The sequence below is a fragment of the Apteryx rowi genome, unplaced genomic scaffold (genome assembly GCF_003343035.1).
Source record: "Apteryx rowi isolate R43461 unplaced genomic scaffold, aptRow1 scaffold_71, whole genome shotgun sequence".
Classification (NCBI taxonomy): domain Eukaryota; kingdom Metazoa; phylum Chordata; class Aves; order Apterygiformes; family Apterygidae; genus Apteryx; species Apteryx rowi.
The window spans coordinates 1,089,800-1,104,109 of NW_020450994.1; the positions used below are offsets into that span (position 1 = coordinate 1,089,800).

Consider the following 14,310-nt stretch of genomic DNA (forward strand, 5'->3'; position numbering starts at 1 on the left):
AGGCGGGACCGCGGCCGGTACGCGCGGCCGCTCGTCGCGGGGCTTCGCCTGTTTGGGTTTGGGTTTTTTTTTTCCGCCTAGGGAAGCGCTATTAAGTCTAAATCCAAAGTTCTAGACCAAACTACGGGTTGTATATACTTATATATATATAAATATATATATTATATAGTTATTACTTTATATATAGTCTATATTATATAATTTTAAGGACCTCATAATGAGGAACCAGCGCGTTGCCGCTTGCAGAGGGAGCGTTCTGTATGCAGGTGCAGGGCATCCGCGTGCGGGCTGCGATGTCTCAGCCCGATCCGGGCACGGTGGGAAGGCTAAACCCGGCTTCCCCAAAGGAAGAGACTGGCCTGGTGACCCCCGGGCTGTGAACCAGGCTGCTCGCTTGCAAGAACAGACGGCCCGCAGGCTGTTTCCTGGCTTGTGTAACAGCAAATTAAATCCCAAGGATGAATGCTGTACAGGTAGGTCTTGCTGCCTCATATCTTTTGCATGTGATTCAGGTCTTCTGTTCCCCCAGCAAAGAGCTTTTGGGGAAATGGGACAGTGAGAAACACCACGTCTGTATCTGCTTGGTAGCAGCAGTATTGACACAAGACAGAGCTTGGCTGGCTGTAATTCTTTTTATAATAAATTCTTGGTGGTAATCCTTCCTAAATCTGCACTTTGTATTTTAGTTGAATAAAAAGCACTACCAGAGAGTGTACATTTTGAGTTTTTCCCCTACAGCACCCCAAGGGGGTCTCTGCTTGTTTCCAAGAGTGTTTTTTTGAATTTTCATTTGAGCTTTCTGCGGCTTTTCAAACAAACTGACCCGCCGGTGACTGCGAATAGCGCCCGCGTTCCTGGCCGTCCTTGGTGATGTGCCCTGTGCCGAGCAGCTGGGCGGGTGCAGGTTAGCTCCTCAAAGCGAGGCGTAGCTAGAGAGGTGGGCAGGGGAAAACCCTTCCTCATCTAGGTAGTGAGGAGGAGCAAGAGCTGAGTTTGATCTATAACATATTTTTAAGAGGATGGATAAAGGGACAAGTGCAAAGTTATTGACTGCATTTTGCAGGTGATGCCACAAGCCAGTTTTTAGCAGGCAGGTTGATAAATGAACCAAAAAGAGTAGGAGGAAGCACGCACTGTCAAGGTTTAATCCTGATGCTACCATTGCTTTAGTTCAGATTGCTTGGGCCAGTTACTCAGTCAACCAACCCTTTTAGTCTGTGCTTAATTTTGAGCATATGTAGTCCCATCTACTCCTATGCATAAACTTTAGGCATGTGTGTGTTTTGCTAGATCAGGACCTTATTACCTGTATAGTTCAATTTCTGCACAAACAAAATGAGTGTTACTTCTACACTGCTTTGTAGGGATTTGTGAAATTTAGTATTTGTACCGTGCCCTGAAAAAAGTGATGTTTTATATGCTCATGAACTTTATAGCCCTTGAACTGAGTATTTTACAGGCTTGTATGCTAGGTTGAAAATGCTGAGCACAGGGATGTTGGAAATTTCAGTGGTTATAAAACAATTTCTGGTTACATACCTTGGCACAACCCTGCTGGTTTAGTGACACAGTTACTTCTGGCATTGCAGCTCTGCTAGAATTACAGTGTAGCGATGAGACTCCCAAAAATACTCCCTTCACTCAGATGCTTGAAATAAAGCCAGTTCTTAGAAATTATGCTGAAGTATTTCTGGGGTAGGGTGTTGTTGTTGTTTTAATGCCTGTTTACGCTGTTCTCATATAAAGATGAGGATTGTGCTCTATAGAAATGAATGGGTGTGACATATGCTGTATTTATAAACATTTTTGCGGGATCCTAGCTGAGTTGCCATGGCTGAAGAGAGACAAGTATTTTATTTTTTAAATCGCTCATACTACATGGTATAAACCCACAGTGGATGCAGTGAGTAATAAATGGAATTGTTCAGGTAAAAGAACTGTTTCCACACTGATCCAGAAACCTATATTTAGATTCTGTAGCACTGAGAAGAGGGTGAACATGGCTTAAAAAGCTAGGGCCTGATTCTGCACAGCTTTGCCTGGATGAAAAATTCTTGCTCTCCTAGTTGGTCTCACTGATGACAGTGACCTGGGTTATGTGGGTTACAAACTAGCTGTATGACAAGGAATGTGCAGGATTGGAGACTTAACAGTACAGTAAAGCTGTCCTTAGACAAATTCTTCCAGAAGTTTTATTTTGCAATAGTCAGTTGAGTGAATTTTTCCTTTCCTTTTCCTGAGTACAATAAAACAAAAACTCACTTCTTTGAGAAGCCCTGAATCACAGATGATACAAAAAGGATGGGTGGGATTATTTATCAGTTCCCCAGACTGTGTTTATAAGATGCTATCTGAATCCAAGTTAAACAATATACACTTTGTATTTAGTACAGGGTGTTCAAACAGCGTGCAGTGCTGTGTACAGGAATCTCTTCGTTTGCCACTGAAGTGCAGTCACTTCTGTAGCAAGCACAGCCAGATGGCCAAATGTCTGTTGTATACTCTTAAGTTCTCTAGAAATAAAATTCAGAGGGATATTGTATTACAAAAACTAAAGATTTATCAAAAATTATGTCTTAATATGTTCAATGTACTTTATTTAGACAATGCTGAAGCAATTCCTTCTGATGAAACACTTCAGCATGGTTTTAGACCAATCGTTTAGAACATTTTCCATTGAACAATTTTGCAAAATCAGGATTTGTGAGAACTGTTTGCAGTTTTATCGGTTCATTGATACTCTTCAGTGGAAGAGTATTCTAAAAGAAAAATTTCATTTAGCTTGCAAGTTTGGAAGTATTACTAAGATGCTAAATTTGAAAACTTCTCCCCAGTATAGAAATATATGTTCAAGTATGAAACGTCACTGGGAGATGGTCTCCTGTACCTCTCGCTATCAAAAACCCTTCTGATGAGCATTGGAGCCAGATTAGACTTTCATTTGATTTATGCCCTTGTTTTTTTTCCCCATTTTGTTACTGCTGAAAGGGGCATGTATGTATAATGGATTTGGATGTAAATGAATTGATCTATCTTGTCTCACAAGATCTTAGCAAAAAAGTAATGTAAATTTGCTTTGAAACTCCTGCTGTCGTGGTATTAAAAAATAAGTATTAACTGGGGAGAGAAATTATCTTAATTTTTAAAGGAGTTGTCCTGAAAAGTACTGAATATACTTCATAAACAGAAACCAAAAGCATGAAGGATAGTAAATAGGAATCTAAATGTAGGTTTCCAGGTCCATATTTAGGTTCTTAAAAAAGTAACCTGATTTTTCAAAGGTGCTGAGCAACCAGCAGTGCGTGTGAATTCCCTGGGAGTTCTCAACTGCTCAGCACTTCTGGAAATGGGCCTGTTATTCAGGATCAGTGATGTTTCTGAACATCAGTTTTTTCTAAAAGTCTTAAAGTTGGTGAATATTATTGATTTGAGTGCATAAAGTACTGTTGTAGGACACCCTTGTTTTACCTTGTGTCATCATCATTATTTACGTTTTGGCACAGGAAAGCCTGGATTGTATAGTGAGGTCACTGAGGGACCTGAGACCGTGGCTGGCAGCCTTATTGCACTCTCACTTGGCTGTGACCGGACTCTCTTTTATATTGCAAAGTTCAGCGCGTGTATATAAAACGGACAGCACAGTTCTACTGCAGGTTCGGCAAATCCTATTTGTAGCCAGAAGGTTTTACTGTTTTTTTCCTCTTTCTAGATGAAAACTCTCTATCTCTGGAGATAAGTAGATGTCCTTTTTTTTGTATTAAAAACTAGACACAATCTTTAAGCATGAGTCCAGTCTTGGATAGGAATGTATTCTGTTAGTATTTTCATGGTATGTATTTCTTTCCTGCCTAATTTTGCAGTTTTATTATCTGAAGTATAGGTAGTGTTCTGTGTTTTTTACAGACTATTGAAGAAGAATTGGTCATATTATTGCACAGTTTATCTCTGATACTCCTTGAGGCAACAAGGTAATGGACAGATTGTCAACTAGTATAATCAAAATAGTTCCTTTTTCTTTAATGGAACTCTGCTAATTTCTGCATCCACATCTTCCACTTACATGTTAGTCCATTGTTGTTTTCTTTTCTCAGTTTTTCCTGTATGTTGCTGTAGAATACCAGGCATAATATTTTATTTTAGCATTTTTTTTCAAGAAATTACTGTAAACAACAGATTTTCATAAATGGCAGAGACAAAACTTATTTTTGTCTCTTATTATTTGAGTAATGTAGAATTACCTCTGGAGGTGTAATAGCTAAAATCACAGTAAATGTTTTCCTCTCAACTTCTTTCCCAATTAGATATTCCAGTTTAGCTAATTTGTATGTGAAATACTGTAAAACAATTACTTCAACTTAATGTTCGTGTTTTTGTTGCTAGAAATCAAATTACTTCTAGCTTTGCTGCTCAGCAGCCTGTAAGACGAGAACAGCTTGTGACTCCTGAGTGTTAAGCTCCTGTTTCTTGACAAAGACACATATACAGTAATGTGAAGTGCAAAGCGCTTTTCACAGTCGGGGGGGCAAGTACAAAAATAGCAGGAATTATGAGAAATTTCTGTGATGTAAAAGTATGGAGACTAAGACATGTTTTACATACTATGCAAGAATAACTCATTTCATACAGTTTTCTGCTAAAAGAAGCATCTGTTGTTTGATACTAGCAGCAGAAATCAAAGAATTCTTTTTTTACAGATTAGTTTGTTTGTTTTTTCTCCTTAGCTAAATGTTTAAAAGAAATCTGATATTCTCAAGTATGGCCAAACTGGTCACAGATAGGGACCAGCAATGTCATGTGCAGCCTCCATGCAAGGACATGTTCTTACTGCTTAGCTTTATTTGGTCTAAGTTCTGTGACTACCGCAAAAATTCAGTTGGGAACCAGTGGTCTAAGCAGTTCTTTACATCAAAAACAGGGGTGTTTCTGATTTTATTTTTGAAAATTATAGTAATAACATACAAAGCTAGTGAAAATCATGATACTGTGTATCAGAGCGTAGAAACTTGCTAATACTGTGCCATACCCTTATTTCTTGATGGAATAAGATGATAATCTGATTTTAACTTTTCATTTAATAGTTTTTATGTATTGTACAATGTTTACTACAATGTCGTGACAGAAAGCTGGACATAGTTAAATGTTTTGTCAGTCAGATACCACTATTGACATTATTTGGAGATCATAGGATTTTCCAGGATCTTATTTTATTTGAGAAAATGAAACTTTGATTAAGAAATTTATTTTCTTTTTTTTATCATTTAAAGTAAAAACTGTAGTTTCTGTTTTTGAATGAATTTTTTACTAGGAGGTGCCAATGGGATTGTTTTCCCCCAAAAAAGGAAAGAGGTAGAAGTTATTTTCATTTCAGGAATTAAGAGAGAGATGATTTTCATGAGTTAGCTTTTGTCATCAGTGTTAAGTCTTCGATGGAATTTACGAATTACTGTTTCGTTCAAGTTTTGCACAAAGGATTGAGTTTTGTAGCTGAGTCAACCTGCATATGTGTTTGCAGGACTAGTACTTATTTTTGAAGAGCTACACAAATAACATACACAGTTCTGGGAACAGTAAGAGCTCAGGAAAAGCCCAGTGGATTGACATTAGGCAATTACTAATTCTCTGTATGAAACGGTTGAAAGAAATGATACAGCCACGACAATCTTGCCATCTAACTGGTCAATGGCACTCCGTTGACAAATAGCATGAGCAACACCTTTTGCCAGCTTGGTGGAGAAATCTTTAAAATACAGCTTTTCATCTGGCTTTCAGCTAAGATTTCTTTTCAAGCAGAAAAACTGAACACAATGTAAGGTGTAGACACCTTACATATTGTAAGGTTTAGGTTATTTACTGGAAAATATTAGATTAATTTACTGGACAAGTTGTCACAGCTTTCTTCAAAACCGACTGGCTACCCCCTGAACAACAGTGGTCACTTAGCAGTTATTAAAAAAGCTCAGTGATACTCCATACCGCTGACACTGCTGAAAGCCTGAATCCTTAAATAGCTACTCAATTCTGTAATTGCCTAAACGAGATCATTAGCCAATGAAATTAATTTGAATAGAACTAATTTGAATGAGAAAATCAGTCTCTGTACTTTCTCTGTATAATAGTACACGTTACTAAGACTAGAAAAATGATTCACATGCAAGAACAATCATAGCTGTCAGACTCTGCCTATATTTAAGCATCTTAATGCATATATAAAATCAGAGGGTTTTTTTTTTTTTAGATTTGATGGACACTCATGGCTTCGCTGAAGTCAGCCATCCTGATTGATATAAACCCTTCTATTTTTATTTGGTATAGATATAGATTCCTAACTTTATATACAAAAATGTGAAAGTATTTGGTATGAATATAAATTAAAATGTTTTCAAACTTCTGGTAAACATGCATGTTTGGTAGCAGTGAAGATGCAACAGAATTTATTTTCTTTTGAGTCTGAAAATATAAAAATTAACTATTGAAAAGTCAGAAATAAAAGATTTGTATTGAGATCTGCAAATTTCCCTCTTATCCATGGTCTTAAAGGTTTGGGGGGGTTCTCTTTGTTTTGGGAGGACCACAGCCATAGCACTTATAGCCACTTTTGACACAGGACTTCTGATTTTTCTTTTTGCCTAAAAGTTAGGGTTAGGCTTGGGCTCGTATTCTCTCCTCTGTGTCTTTTGCCTTTAGAGGATAAGGATCATTTATCTGTTCTCTGGGCAAGAGGGAGTAATAATAGTAATAATAATAGCACAATGCTAACACTGCCATGAACTTCAGTATGTTTTTTTTAATATATATTTTGTAAAGTTTCTACAGCTTTGGGAAGACAAAAGCAATAGGAGCGAAGACTGGAATGTCTCAGGAAAGGCTGAAGGACCCGCCTCATGGGCAGTGCTGGCTTTGCAGGGTGCCTGCAAGCTGGCGAAAGTGCTCTGTACATTATTCCCCTATCCTTGCATGGCACGGCTAGTCATGGCCAGTGCTGCCTAGGCTTAGGCAGCAGCAGCCAGCAGTTATATTTTCCCAAAGTGCACTTCTGTATTTTCTTTCAAAGTGAATTTTAAAAACCTAGGCTCCACCTGGGCGTATGAACTAACCGAGTTGAGCTGTCAGCGGCACATGGGGGGGAGCAGAGGGCCGGAGCGGGGCCGGGGGTCCCAGACGAGCGGGGCAGGCCGGCCCCAGGCCCGCGGCCCCCGCACAAGGCGGAGGGGAAGGCCAGAGCGCGCTTGGGTAGGCCACCTGTGCGGCGCCACGGGCTGGAGCCAGGTGCAAAAGATCTCGGACAAGTGAATTTCTAATGTGCTAGAAAATTGGAAATTTCATTTAGAAATTAATTTCTGGAACGTTTCTAATGTGTCTTGCAGGCAAGGGCCCATTTTGAACTCTGGCTGCAGCAAACGTTAGGCCGAGCCCCTTCTAACCGAGCAGCTTTGGGGCTCTGCAGCCAGGCAAGGAGGGCCCAGCCTGTGGTGACTGCTCATGGGCAGGCAGACAGGTCCCGCGCCTGGACTCCTGGCAGAGGCTGGTGGATTAGTCCAGTCGGAGCAGCCAGAGGCAGCCCACTTGGCAGGTTTGTGTGCTGACTTCTCCAACATGCCCCTTTTATCCGGAAGTACCAAGCTGCTGAGGACTGGAGTGGCCCGGTCTTAGCCAGGCACTGGCCAGCCCGCGCCTGTCCGTGTCCTGGTGGCAAGGAGGAGGAGGAGGAGGAGGAAGGGCAGCTTCAGCCCACCCTGCTCCTGTCCCCCCCCCCCCCCCCCCCCGGCTTTGTGCACCCACCTTGGCGGCTGCTGCCTCTTCCCTGGGACAGTGTCAGGCACAGCCTGGCTGCCACCCGCCCTGGCAGCAACGACCTTCGGGCAGAAAAACGAGGAGAAAAATGCAAAATTGCTCGCCAGTGTTAAAACTAGCACATTGACACGACTGTGTTAATTCCTTGATGCAGCTGCGTTATATCCACAGCTAATTCTGCATTGTTTTTTTCCTTGGGGATCAGCTGCAGATATTTTGTTTTTAAATATCCGAGAAGTTTAAAATTTAATTGGAAATTGATGTGTTGGATACATATATACTTTAAACAAATATATTTTTAAAACTTTGTTACGAACAGGCCTGATTGAGAAGTGAAGATCTTACAGGTCACTTGCATGGAATATTTTTCAGAAATTACAAAAAGGTTTTCTTGCTTTGGGTAGAAGCAGTACAAAACCCCCCAAATGAGAAGGAGTAACTGTGACAGCATCAGCAACTTCTGACAAAATATACTGAGGGCAAGAAAATTGTCCCTTTGGCTCAAAAAGAGTTAATGGGATATATCTTTTATATTTACTGCATTTTCAAATTATGCCTATTTGTCTTTAAGAGGTACCATTATATCCTAGCTTCACATCTGTCTGTTGGAAATCAACCAGTTATGAATTTTTCTTCAGTAACTCCTGGGTTTTAAACTATTACTGGAATTATTTTGTTGTTTAAATTGTAGTGAACTTCTCTAATCCCTGCAAACTCCCTGCAGCCTTTTAGCTCCAACAAAAGTTATCTCAGTGATAGAAAGCCAGTTCCTTTTTCATAGCATTCCCTCTTTGCTAATTCCATGCAAATGTACCTTTAAAAATACCGCTGGCTTCTGAGCTTTGAGAAGTACTGTGAAGAGTGTAAAGGTTTCTGTAGTTATGCTTTAATTTTTGTTTCTTTTTTTCATTCAATGAGAATACAAGTCTATTTTTTTTAAAAAAGGAGACAGGAAAAAAGCCTATTATCTTCAATAAATCATATTTTAATGAAATACTATTGTTTATGTGTGCCACTCCCCTCTAGTGAATAGAAGTGGAATTGCTCCATCTAATGCCATGCCATGGTCTCCCAGCTGCAACCAGATTATGGAAGTTTTCTTTAACTTTCAGTGACAAGGAATTATCTTTTTTGGAGTTGAACAGTGTGAGCTTTTTATATGCTGTTTCTATTAAGGACAAAATGATGCCTCTAGGCCACTTACTGGCAACCAGATCTTCATTGCAAAGTATACCAAGTTTGCTAAATTCAGTCCTTTGCACACATAATGCCCATGTAAATACAGAATTAAAACATGAACTAAAAATTGCTGTCTGTATTTGAATGATGCATTTATTCAGTAATTTTAACCCTTCCATGAGAGGTTGATGTTAGCTTTATTAAACCTTTACGTAATTGATTGGTTTGGTTGTAGTTAGGTGAGCAAGCCAAGGTGAAAATATTGATCCATGTATTTTCACACACATTTTTGTTGAACAGGAGAATGAATATTCTAATATGAATTACAGGAAGCTAGTGTAATAAAAAGGATGTGTACACGATACATGTTCTGACATGTGGAAGCTGACAACATGTCAAGTGTGGGATTTCTCTGGCCAAAGGCAGTCATACAGCTCATTAGTCATTCTAGTCTCTCCTTGTCCTCCATGGAGAGAAATGTGTGCCTCATCCCTTAAAGTACACATCTAAAACAGATCCAATATCTCATGCTCAAAAACTGCTTGTTTCTATTGTCTGCCAGTTACAGACATCTCAAGCTTTCATGAGGTGAATCCTATTTGCTCTTCTGTTGCACCATTAATTGATGGTATTGGTGAATACAACTTTTTCTTCTCTTACACCAACAAACAGGTTAGCCCGTTAGAGTTGTGCAGGCTGTGAAGTTCTCATTCTTAACAAAGTAAGTAGCCTGAAGTAAATCATGTAAGATGAGCCCTAAATCAACACGAAATTTGATCCAGGGGATAAGTAAGTTGAAAAAAGTTTTATAAGAAAAAAGAACATGGATCCAAAGTTGTTTTCAGTCATATCAAAGAAATGCAGAGGTATACCCGAGACTAGAATTTGATCTATAGAACTTGATATGCTTTTGTATCATACTCATACATTAAAACTGACATTAGGCATTCATTTATCTGAAACCTAAAGAATGGGAAGTGTGAACATGGCTGGGAGGCCCGGTGTAACACATATCCTTGCTTGTATTACTCTTGGGATCATTTTGGCTCTCACATCCCTGCACTTTTCTGGGAATCAGAGCTGGAATTCTCCCTTGTTCTTAAAAGATGGCACAAGAGTATAATGAGCCTCTTGTTTTGTACATGCTACACAAGTTTGTTAGAGTGAGCAGTAATGATTTTAACCTGCAAAAGCATGGCGTATGAAGAGTGGTGTGGGAATTAGGAAAGGAAGGGACAAGGGTTTCAACAAATGACCATACTGAGTCACAGTATGCAGTGTCTCATTCAAGTCATTCCTAGTATCTGCATTATGAATCTGACAAAAAGAGCGTGCTTTCAAGTTAAGAAATCAGTCAAACAACAGATGTACATATCTTTAAAACCATCTAGTACAATGACATTTTAGTTCAATCACTCTCTGCATACTCACTGTGCCCTAGGTACTGTCCCTTGCCCTGTGGTATGTTACTCATTTCTCATGCTGATGACTGAATTACCACAAGTTCATATAGTTTACCATGTGTCTGTACAGTGTAAGAAAAGAACACGATGCTTAAATGTGTACTTAAGCATTTGAAGGCTCAACATATTAGGTTGTGTGTTGTTTGAAAGAGATTTTTCTGTGTTCTCTTTGATGAGCAGATAGTACACATTCAGTCTGTAAATACCAATAAATAATTATAGAACATCTAAATTTAATATTCTACTCTGATGTAAGCATGTAGTAGATAACAAGGTGTTAAGTAACAGCCAACATGAATTTGTCAGGAGCAAATCATGTCAAATGCTTAATTTTCTTCCTAGGGTAAGGAGATAGGCCTTATAGATATATATCTTGACTTTGAGGGGGGTTTTTTGTACACTCGCTTGACAATCTCATGAGCAAACTAGTGAAGATTTCATGGAGAATTATAGCACAACATAGTTATCAGTGGTTTATTGTCAGAATGGAAGCTCCACATCAGTTGGGGCTCTATGAGTGTCTGTCCGGAAGGTGGTACTAAGAATTTTCATTCATAATTTGAAAGAGAGAGAACTCCTATGAAGTTTGTCATCAAGCTGTCAGGGTCTACAACTGCATTAAAGGACAAGACTATAATTTAAAATGTTCTTGACAGGCTGGAAGAATAAAGAAGATGCACTTCAAAGGCAACAGATGCAAACAGCCATGCTTAGGTAGGAATAGTCAGACACAAAACAAGAAGATAAGAAATGATAGGCTAGGCACCATTTTGTAGAAATGAGTCTAAGGCTTTTGGTGGCTCTTGCATGCTTTGAGTCAGCAATGCCATGCTGTTAGAGGGGAAAGCAAGTGTAAGAGATGGGAAACAAGAAGTAATATTATATGTAAGACAAGGAATAATACTTCCACTTTGCTTAGCACTGGTAAGGCTTCAGTCGGGTCTCTTGCTCCATCTTGGGTGACACAGTTCACATGTGACATGGAACTGTCTGGAGGGATTCTAGAGGAGAGCAACAGGAATGCTCAGATATTTAGAAAATATGTCTGTGAAGACTGAGGGAAATAATTGTTTAGTTTAAGGGAGAAAAAAAATATGGTGAGACTTTAAATCTTTGAATATATGAGTGATTCAAAGAAGGGAACACATTATTTCCCAGTCCACTGAGAATATGCTTAAATTGCAGGAAGGGGGACATCAGGCTTGACATAGGGAAACATTTATGACATGTTCTGACATGAAATGTTTTTCTTGTCCAGGGAGTGTAAATGGAACATTGACTGGGAAGGTTGTGGAGTCTCCTCTGTGAGAAGGTTTTAAGAACACATTAGACGTTAGACAAACACTTATCAGGTGTCTGTGAAACAGGATGGAGGATCTGAGGACCATCTCTGTTCTATGATTTAAAAATAGATACTGAGATATCATAAAAAACAAGGCTGGGGGAAGAATTTGGAAGAGAGGAAAGATGCTTGCTAAAGAATGAAGACTGGCACAGCACATATAAGAGCCTATGCAAAACCTGTACAGATTGGGACTTCAAACTGTGAGGCTCTTTGGATACGATTCCAGCACTACAGTAATGGGAACAAGGGTCTGAACTTGCATCCATCAAAATTAAAGGCTGCATTCTGCTAACTTCTTAGGGTAGCTCCATATATGAGATGAGGGGAAGAGAAAGTGTAATTTCCTAACTTACTGCTTAATGAGGTCTAAAAACCAAAATGTTATTATTATTATTATTTAGTCCCCTAAAGCATATCTGGTATTCTTATGGAAATCCACTGGGAATTTTAAGCTTGCCTAGACCACAAAATCAAACGTGTTGTTTGTAAAGGCTAAAGGCACTGGATGAAAGGCAGTTTCTTCTTTTTTATCTAAAAAAAGTGTAAAATAAATATGAGGCAATCCTGCGGCCTCTAGTTAGGCAAAACTCACACTGGGAGTGCAGACCCTAGCCTTTTTTTATTTATAATGTTGTACATCATTGCAGCTCCTTAGCGTCTTAATCTGTAACAAGGTGGTAAAGTCTTGATTTTGTTTGTACAGCACTTTGAGAACTATGGCTGAGAAGTGCTACTACAGAACTGTTACTAAAAATTTTCTTTTCCCTTTTCCAGAGAGATCAGTGCTTGCCCAGCCAACATTTGTCTTTGAAAAGAAGGACCATCCTTTGAAGGTAAAAACTTAAGCTTCTGTTTTGCACAATTGATAGAAAATGCTAAGAAATAAGGATTCTATAGACAATGATCTTAGGGGCAATAAGGGACTTTTGCCTAGGTTAATACTCGTAATAATTGGGCTCAAAATAGAACAAGCAAAAGTAGGGACAAGACTGCTTTAACATACATATGTTGGATTGATATACTTTGTGTCCTACTCTAGAAAATGGCAGATCTGTTCTCCTTGACCCTTCCACCCTTCTATTTTTTTTCAGCGGCCTGCAGAAGACTCAGTTTGCAAAGCTGAAAATGGTAATAATCATTTCATTGAAATAGTATAATAATACACTGGGTTATTCATAGATTTGACCATTGATTGTGAAAATAGTGTTTAAACACTCACTTTGTATGAGCCAGGACAAATCCCTGTTAACAGACTCAGACTACTTGGGTTGTAAAGCCTTCTAGTATTTCCTAGTATGTCTCTGTCTTACCTCCAGAATCCTTCTCCCATCTTACCTCTCATATTTGTCAGAGAGCTGAACTCCTGAAAAATAGGCAGGTATATTCATTAGCTGTATTAGCTCCTATCTGCCTTTTTCTATTCGCTTACGCCACATTATAATGTAACTTCTCATTCTTAATGCACTCTGAGCCTGTGGGCCCTGGACTGATTCTAAGTGCTGGTTCTAGTTCCCCTGACATTGGTAGAAATAAAGAAGACTCCCTAGGGCTTTGTACCAGGTCTTGACTGAGGTTCTAAGGCCCTCTTTCGCTCTTAGATTCTGCCTTAAAGCTGTTCCTATAAATCGTTCCTAGGATTTATTGTGTTCAAGTTTAAATTCTGTATCATACCATTGTGCCAAAATCTGATACCACACTGTGTCTACAGAATATTATATTTACTTTTTCTTTAGATTTCATTAGTTGCTCCAGAAAACGTGCAAGATCATCGTCTTTTACTCTCCAGAAGTCTGACTCACAGCCCAACAGAGGTATGCTGTTTAGCTCCATTCACCTTTTTAATTACTGCCATTCTGTAATCTCATCTGGTAAAGAAGAGATGGTATTTTCCTGTCTAAGAAATGTATCTGCACTGTAGAAATATTCCAAGTCAGAAAAACTTAAACATTGACATTAATTTCCAGTAAGTACCATCATAAGTAAAAATATATTAATTTTCCATACTTTTAATATTACATAAGATGGTGAAGACTGTGTATATTTTATATGGTTTCCTGGAATTGTTCACTCAATCAAGGGAGGAGGGGGGCTGGGAAGGAATGAGATTCCCTGGTTTGTGGAAGAGATCAGTGTTCCTTGGGGAATCCATGAAAATATAAAGCAATTTTCAGAAAGGCCTCTACTTCCATCCAGCTGCCAGCTGACCTGGAAATCCCTTTAAGGGCACTGTATTCCTTGCATGATATTCGGGGGAAATACACACAAGTCATTAGAGGCTACTATGCAGTAGGAGTGATCTGGGTTTTATGGTATTTATTTAATGTAATGATGGGGCCAGAAAGTTACTTCAGAGTTTAGGCCTTAATATATGTAAACTATATTTTATTTCATCCAGTCCTGTGGCACACCTAAACATAGCTAAAAGGATTTAAGATAACCTAAGTTTGGCTTACCCTGAAAATTACACTGAAGTCATATATAAAAATCATAGATACAGTGGGAGGAGTATGCCTATACCAAAAAAATAAAGCA

General features: G+C 39.0%; 1 protein-coding gene across 1 annotated transcript in view; it reads left to right on the forward strand.

Moving 5' to 3' along the window:
- The first annotated feature begins 217 nt into the window (after nucleotides 1–217).
- RANBP3L (RAN binding protein 3 like) overlaps nucleotides 218–14,310 on the forward strand; it is a 34,108-nt gene continuing 20,015 nt past the window's right edge. The window contains exons 1-4 of the mRNA XM_026087255.1: nucleotides 218–473; nucleotides 12,553–12,611; nucleotides 12,870–12,906; nucleotides 13,512–13,589. Of these exons, the coding sequence (XP_025943040.1) occupies nucleotides 218–473; nucleotides 12,553–12,611; nucleotides 12,870–12,906; nucleotides 13,512–13,589 (430 nt within the window). The remainder of the gene's footprint in view (nucleotides 474–12,552; nucleotides 12,612–12,869; nucleotides 12,907–13,511; nucleotides 13,590–14,310) is intronic.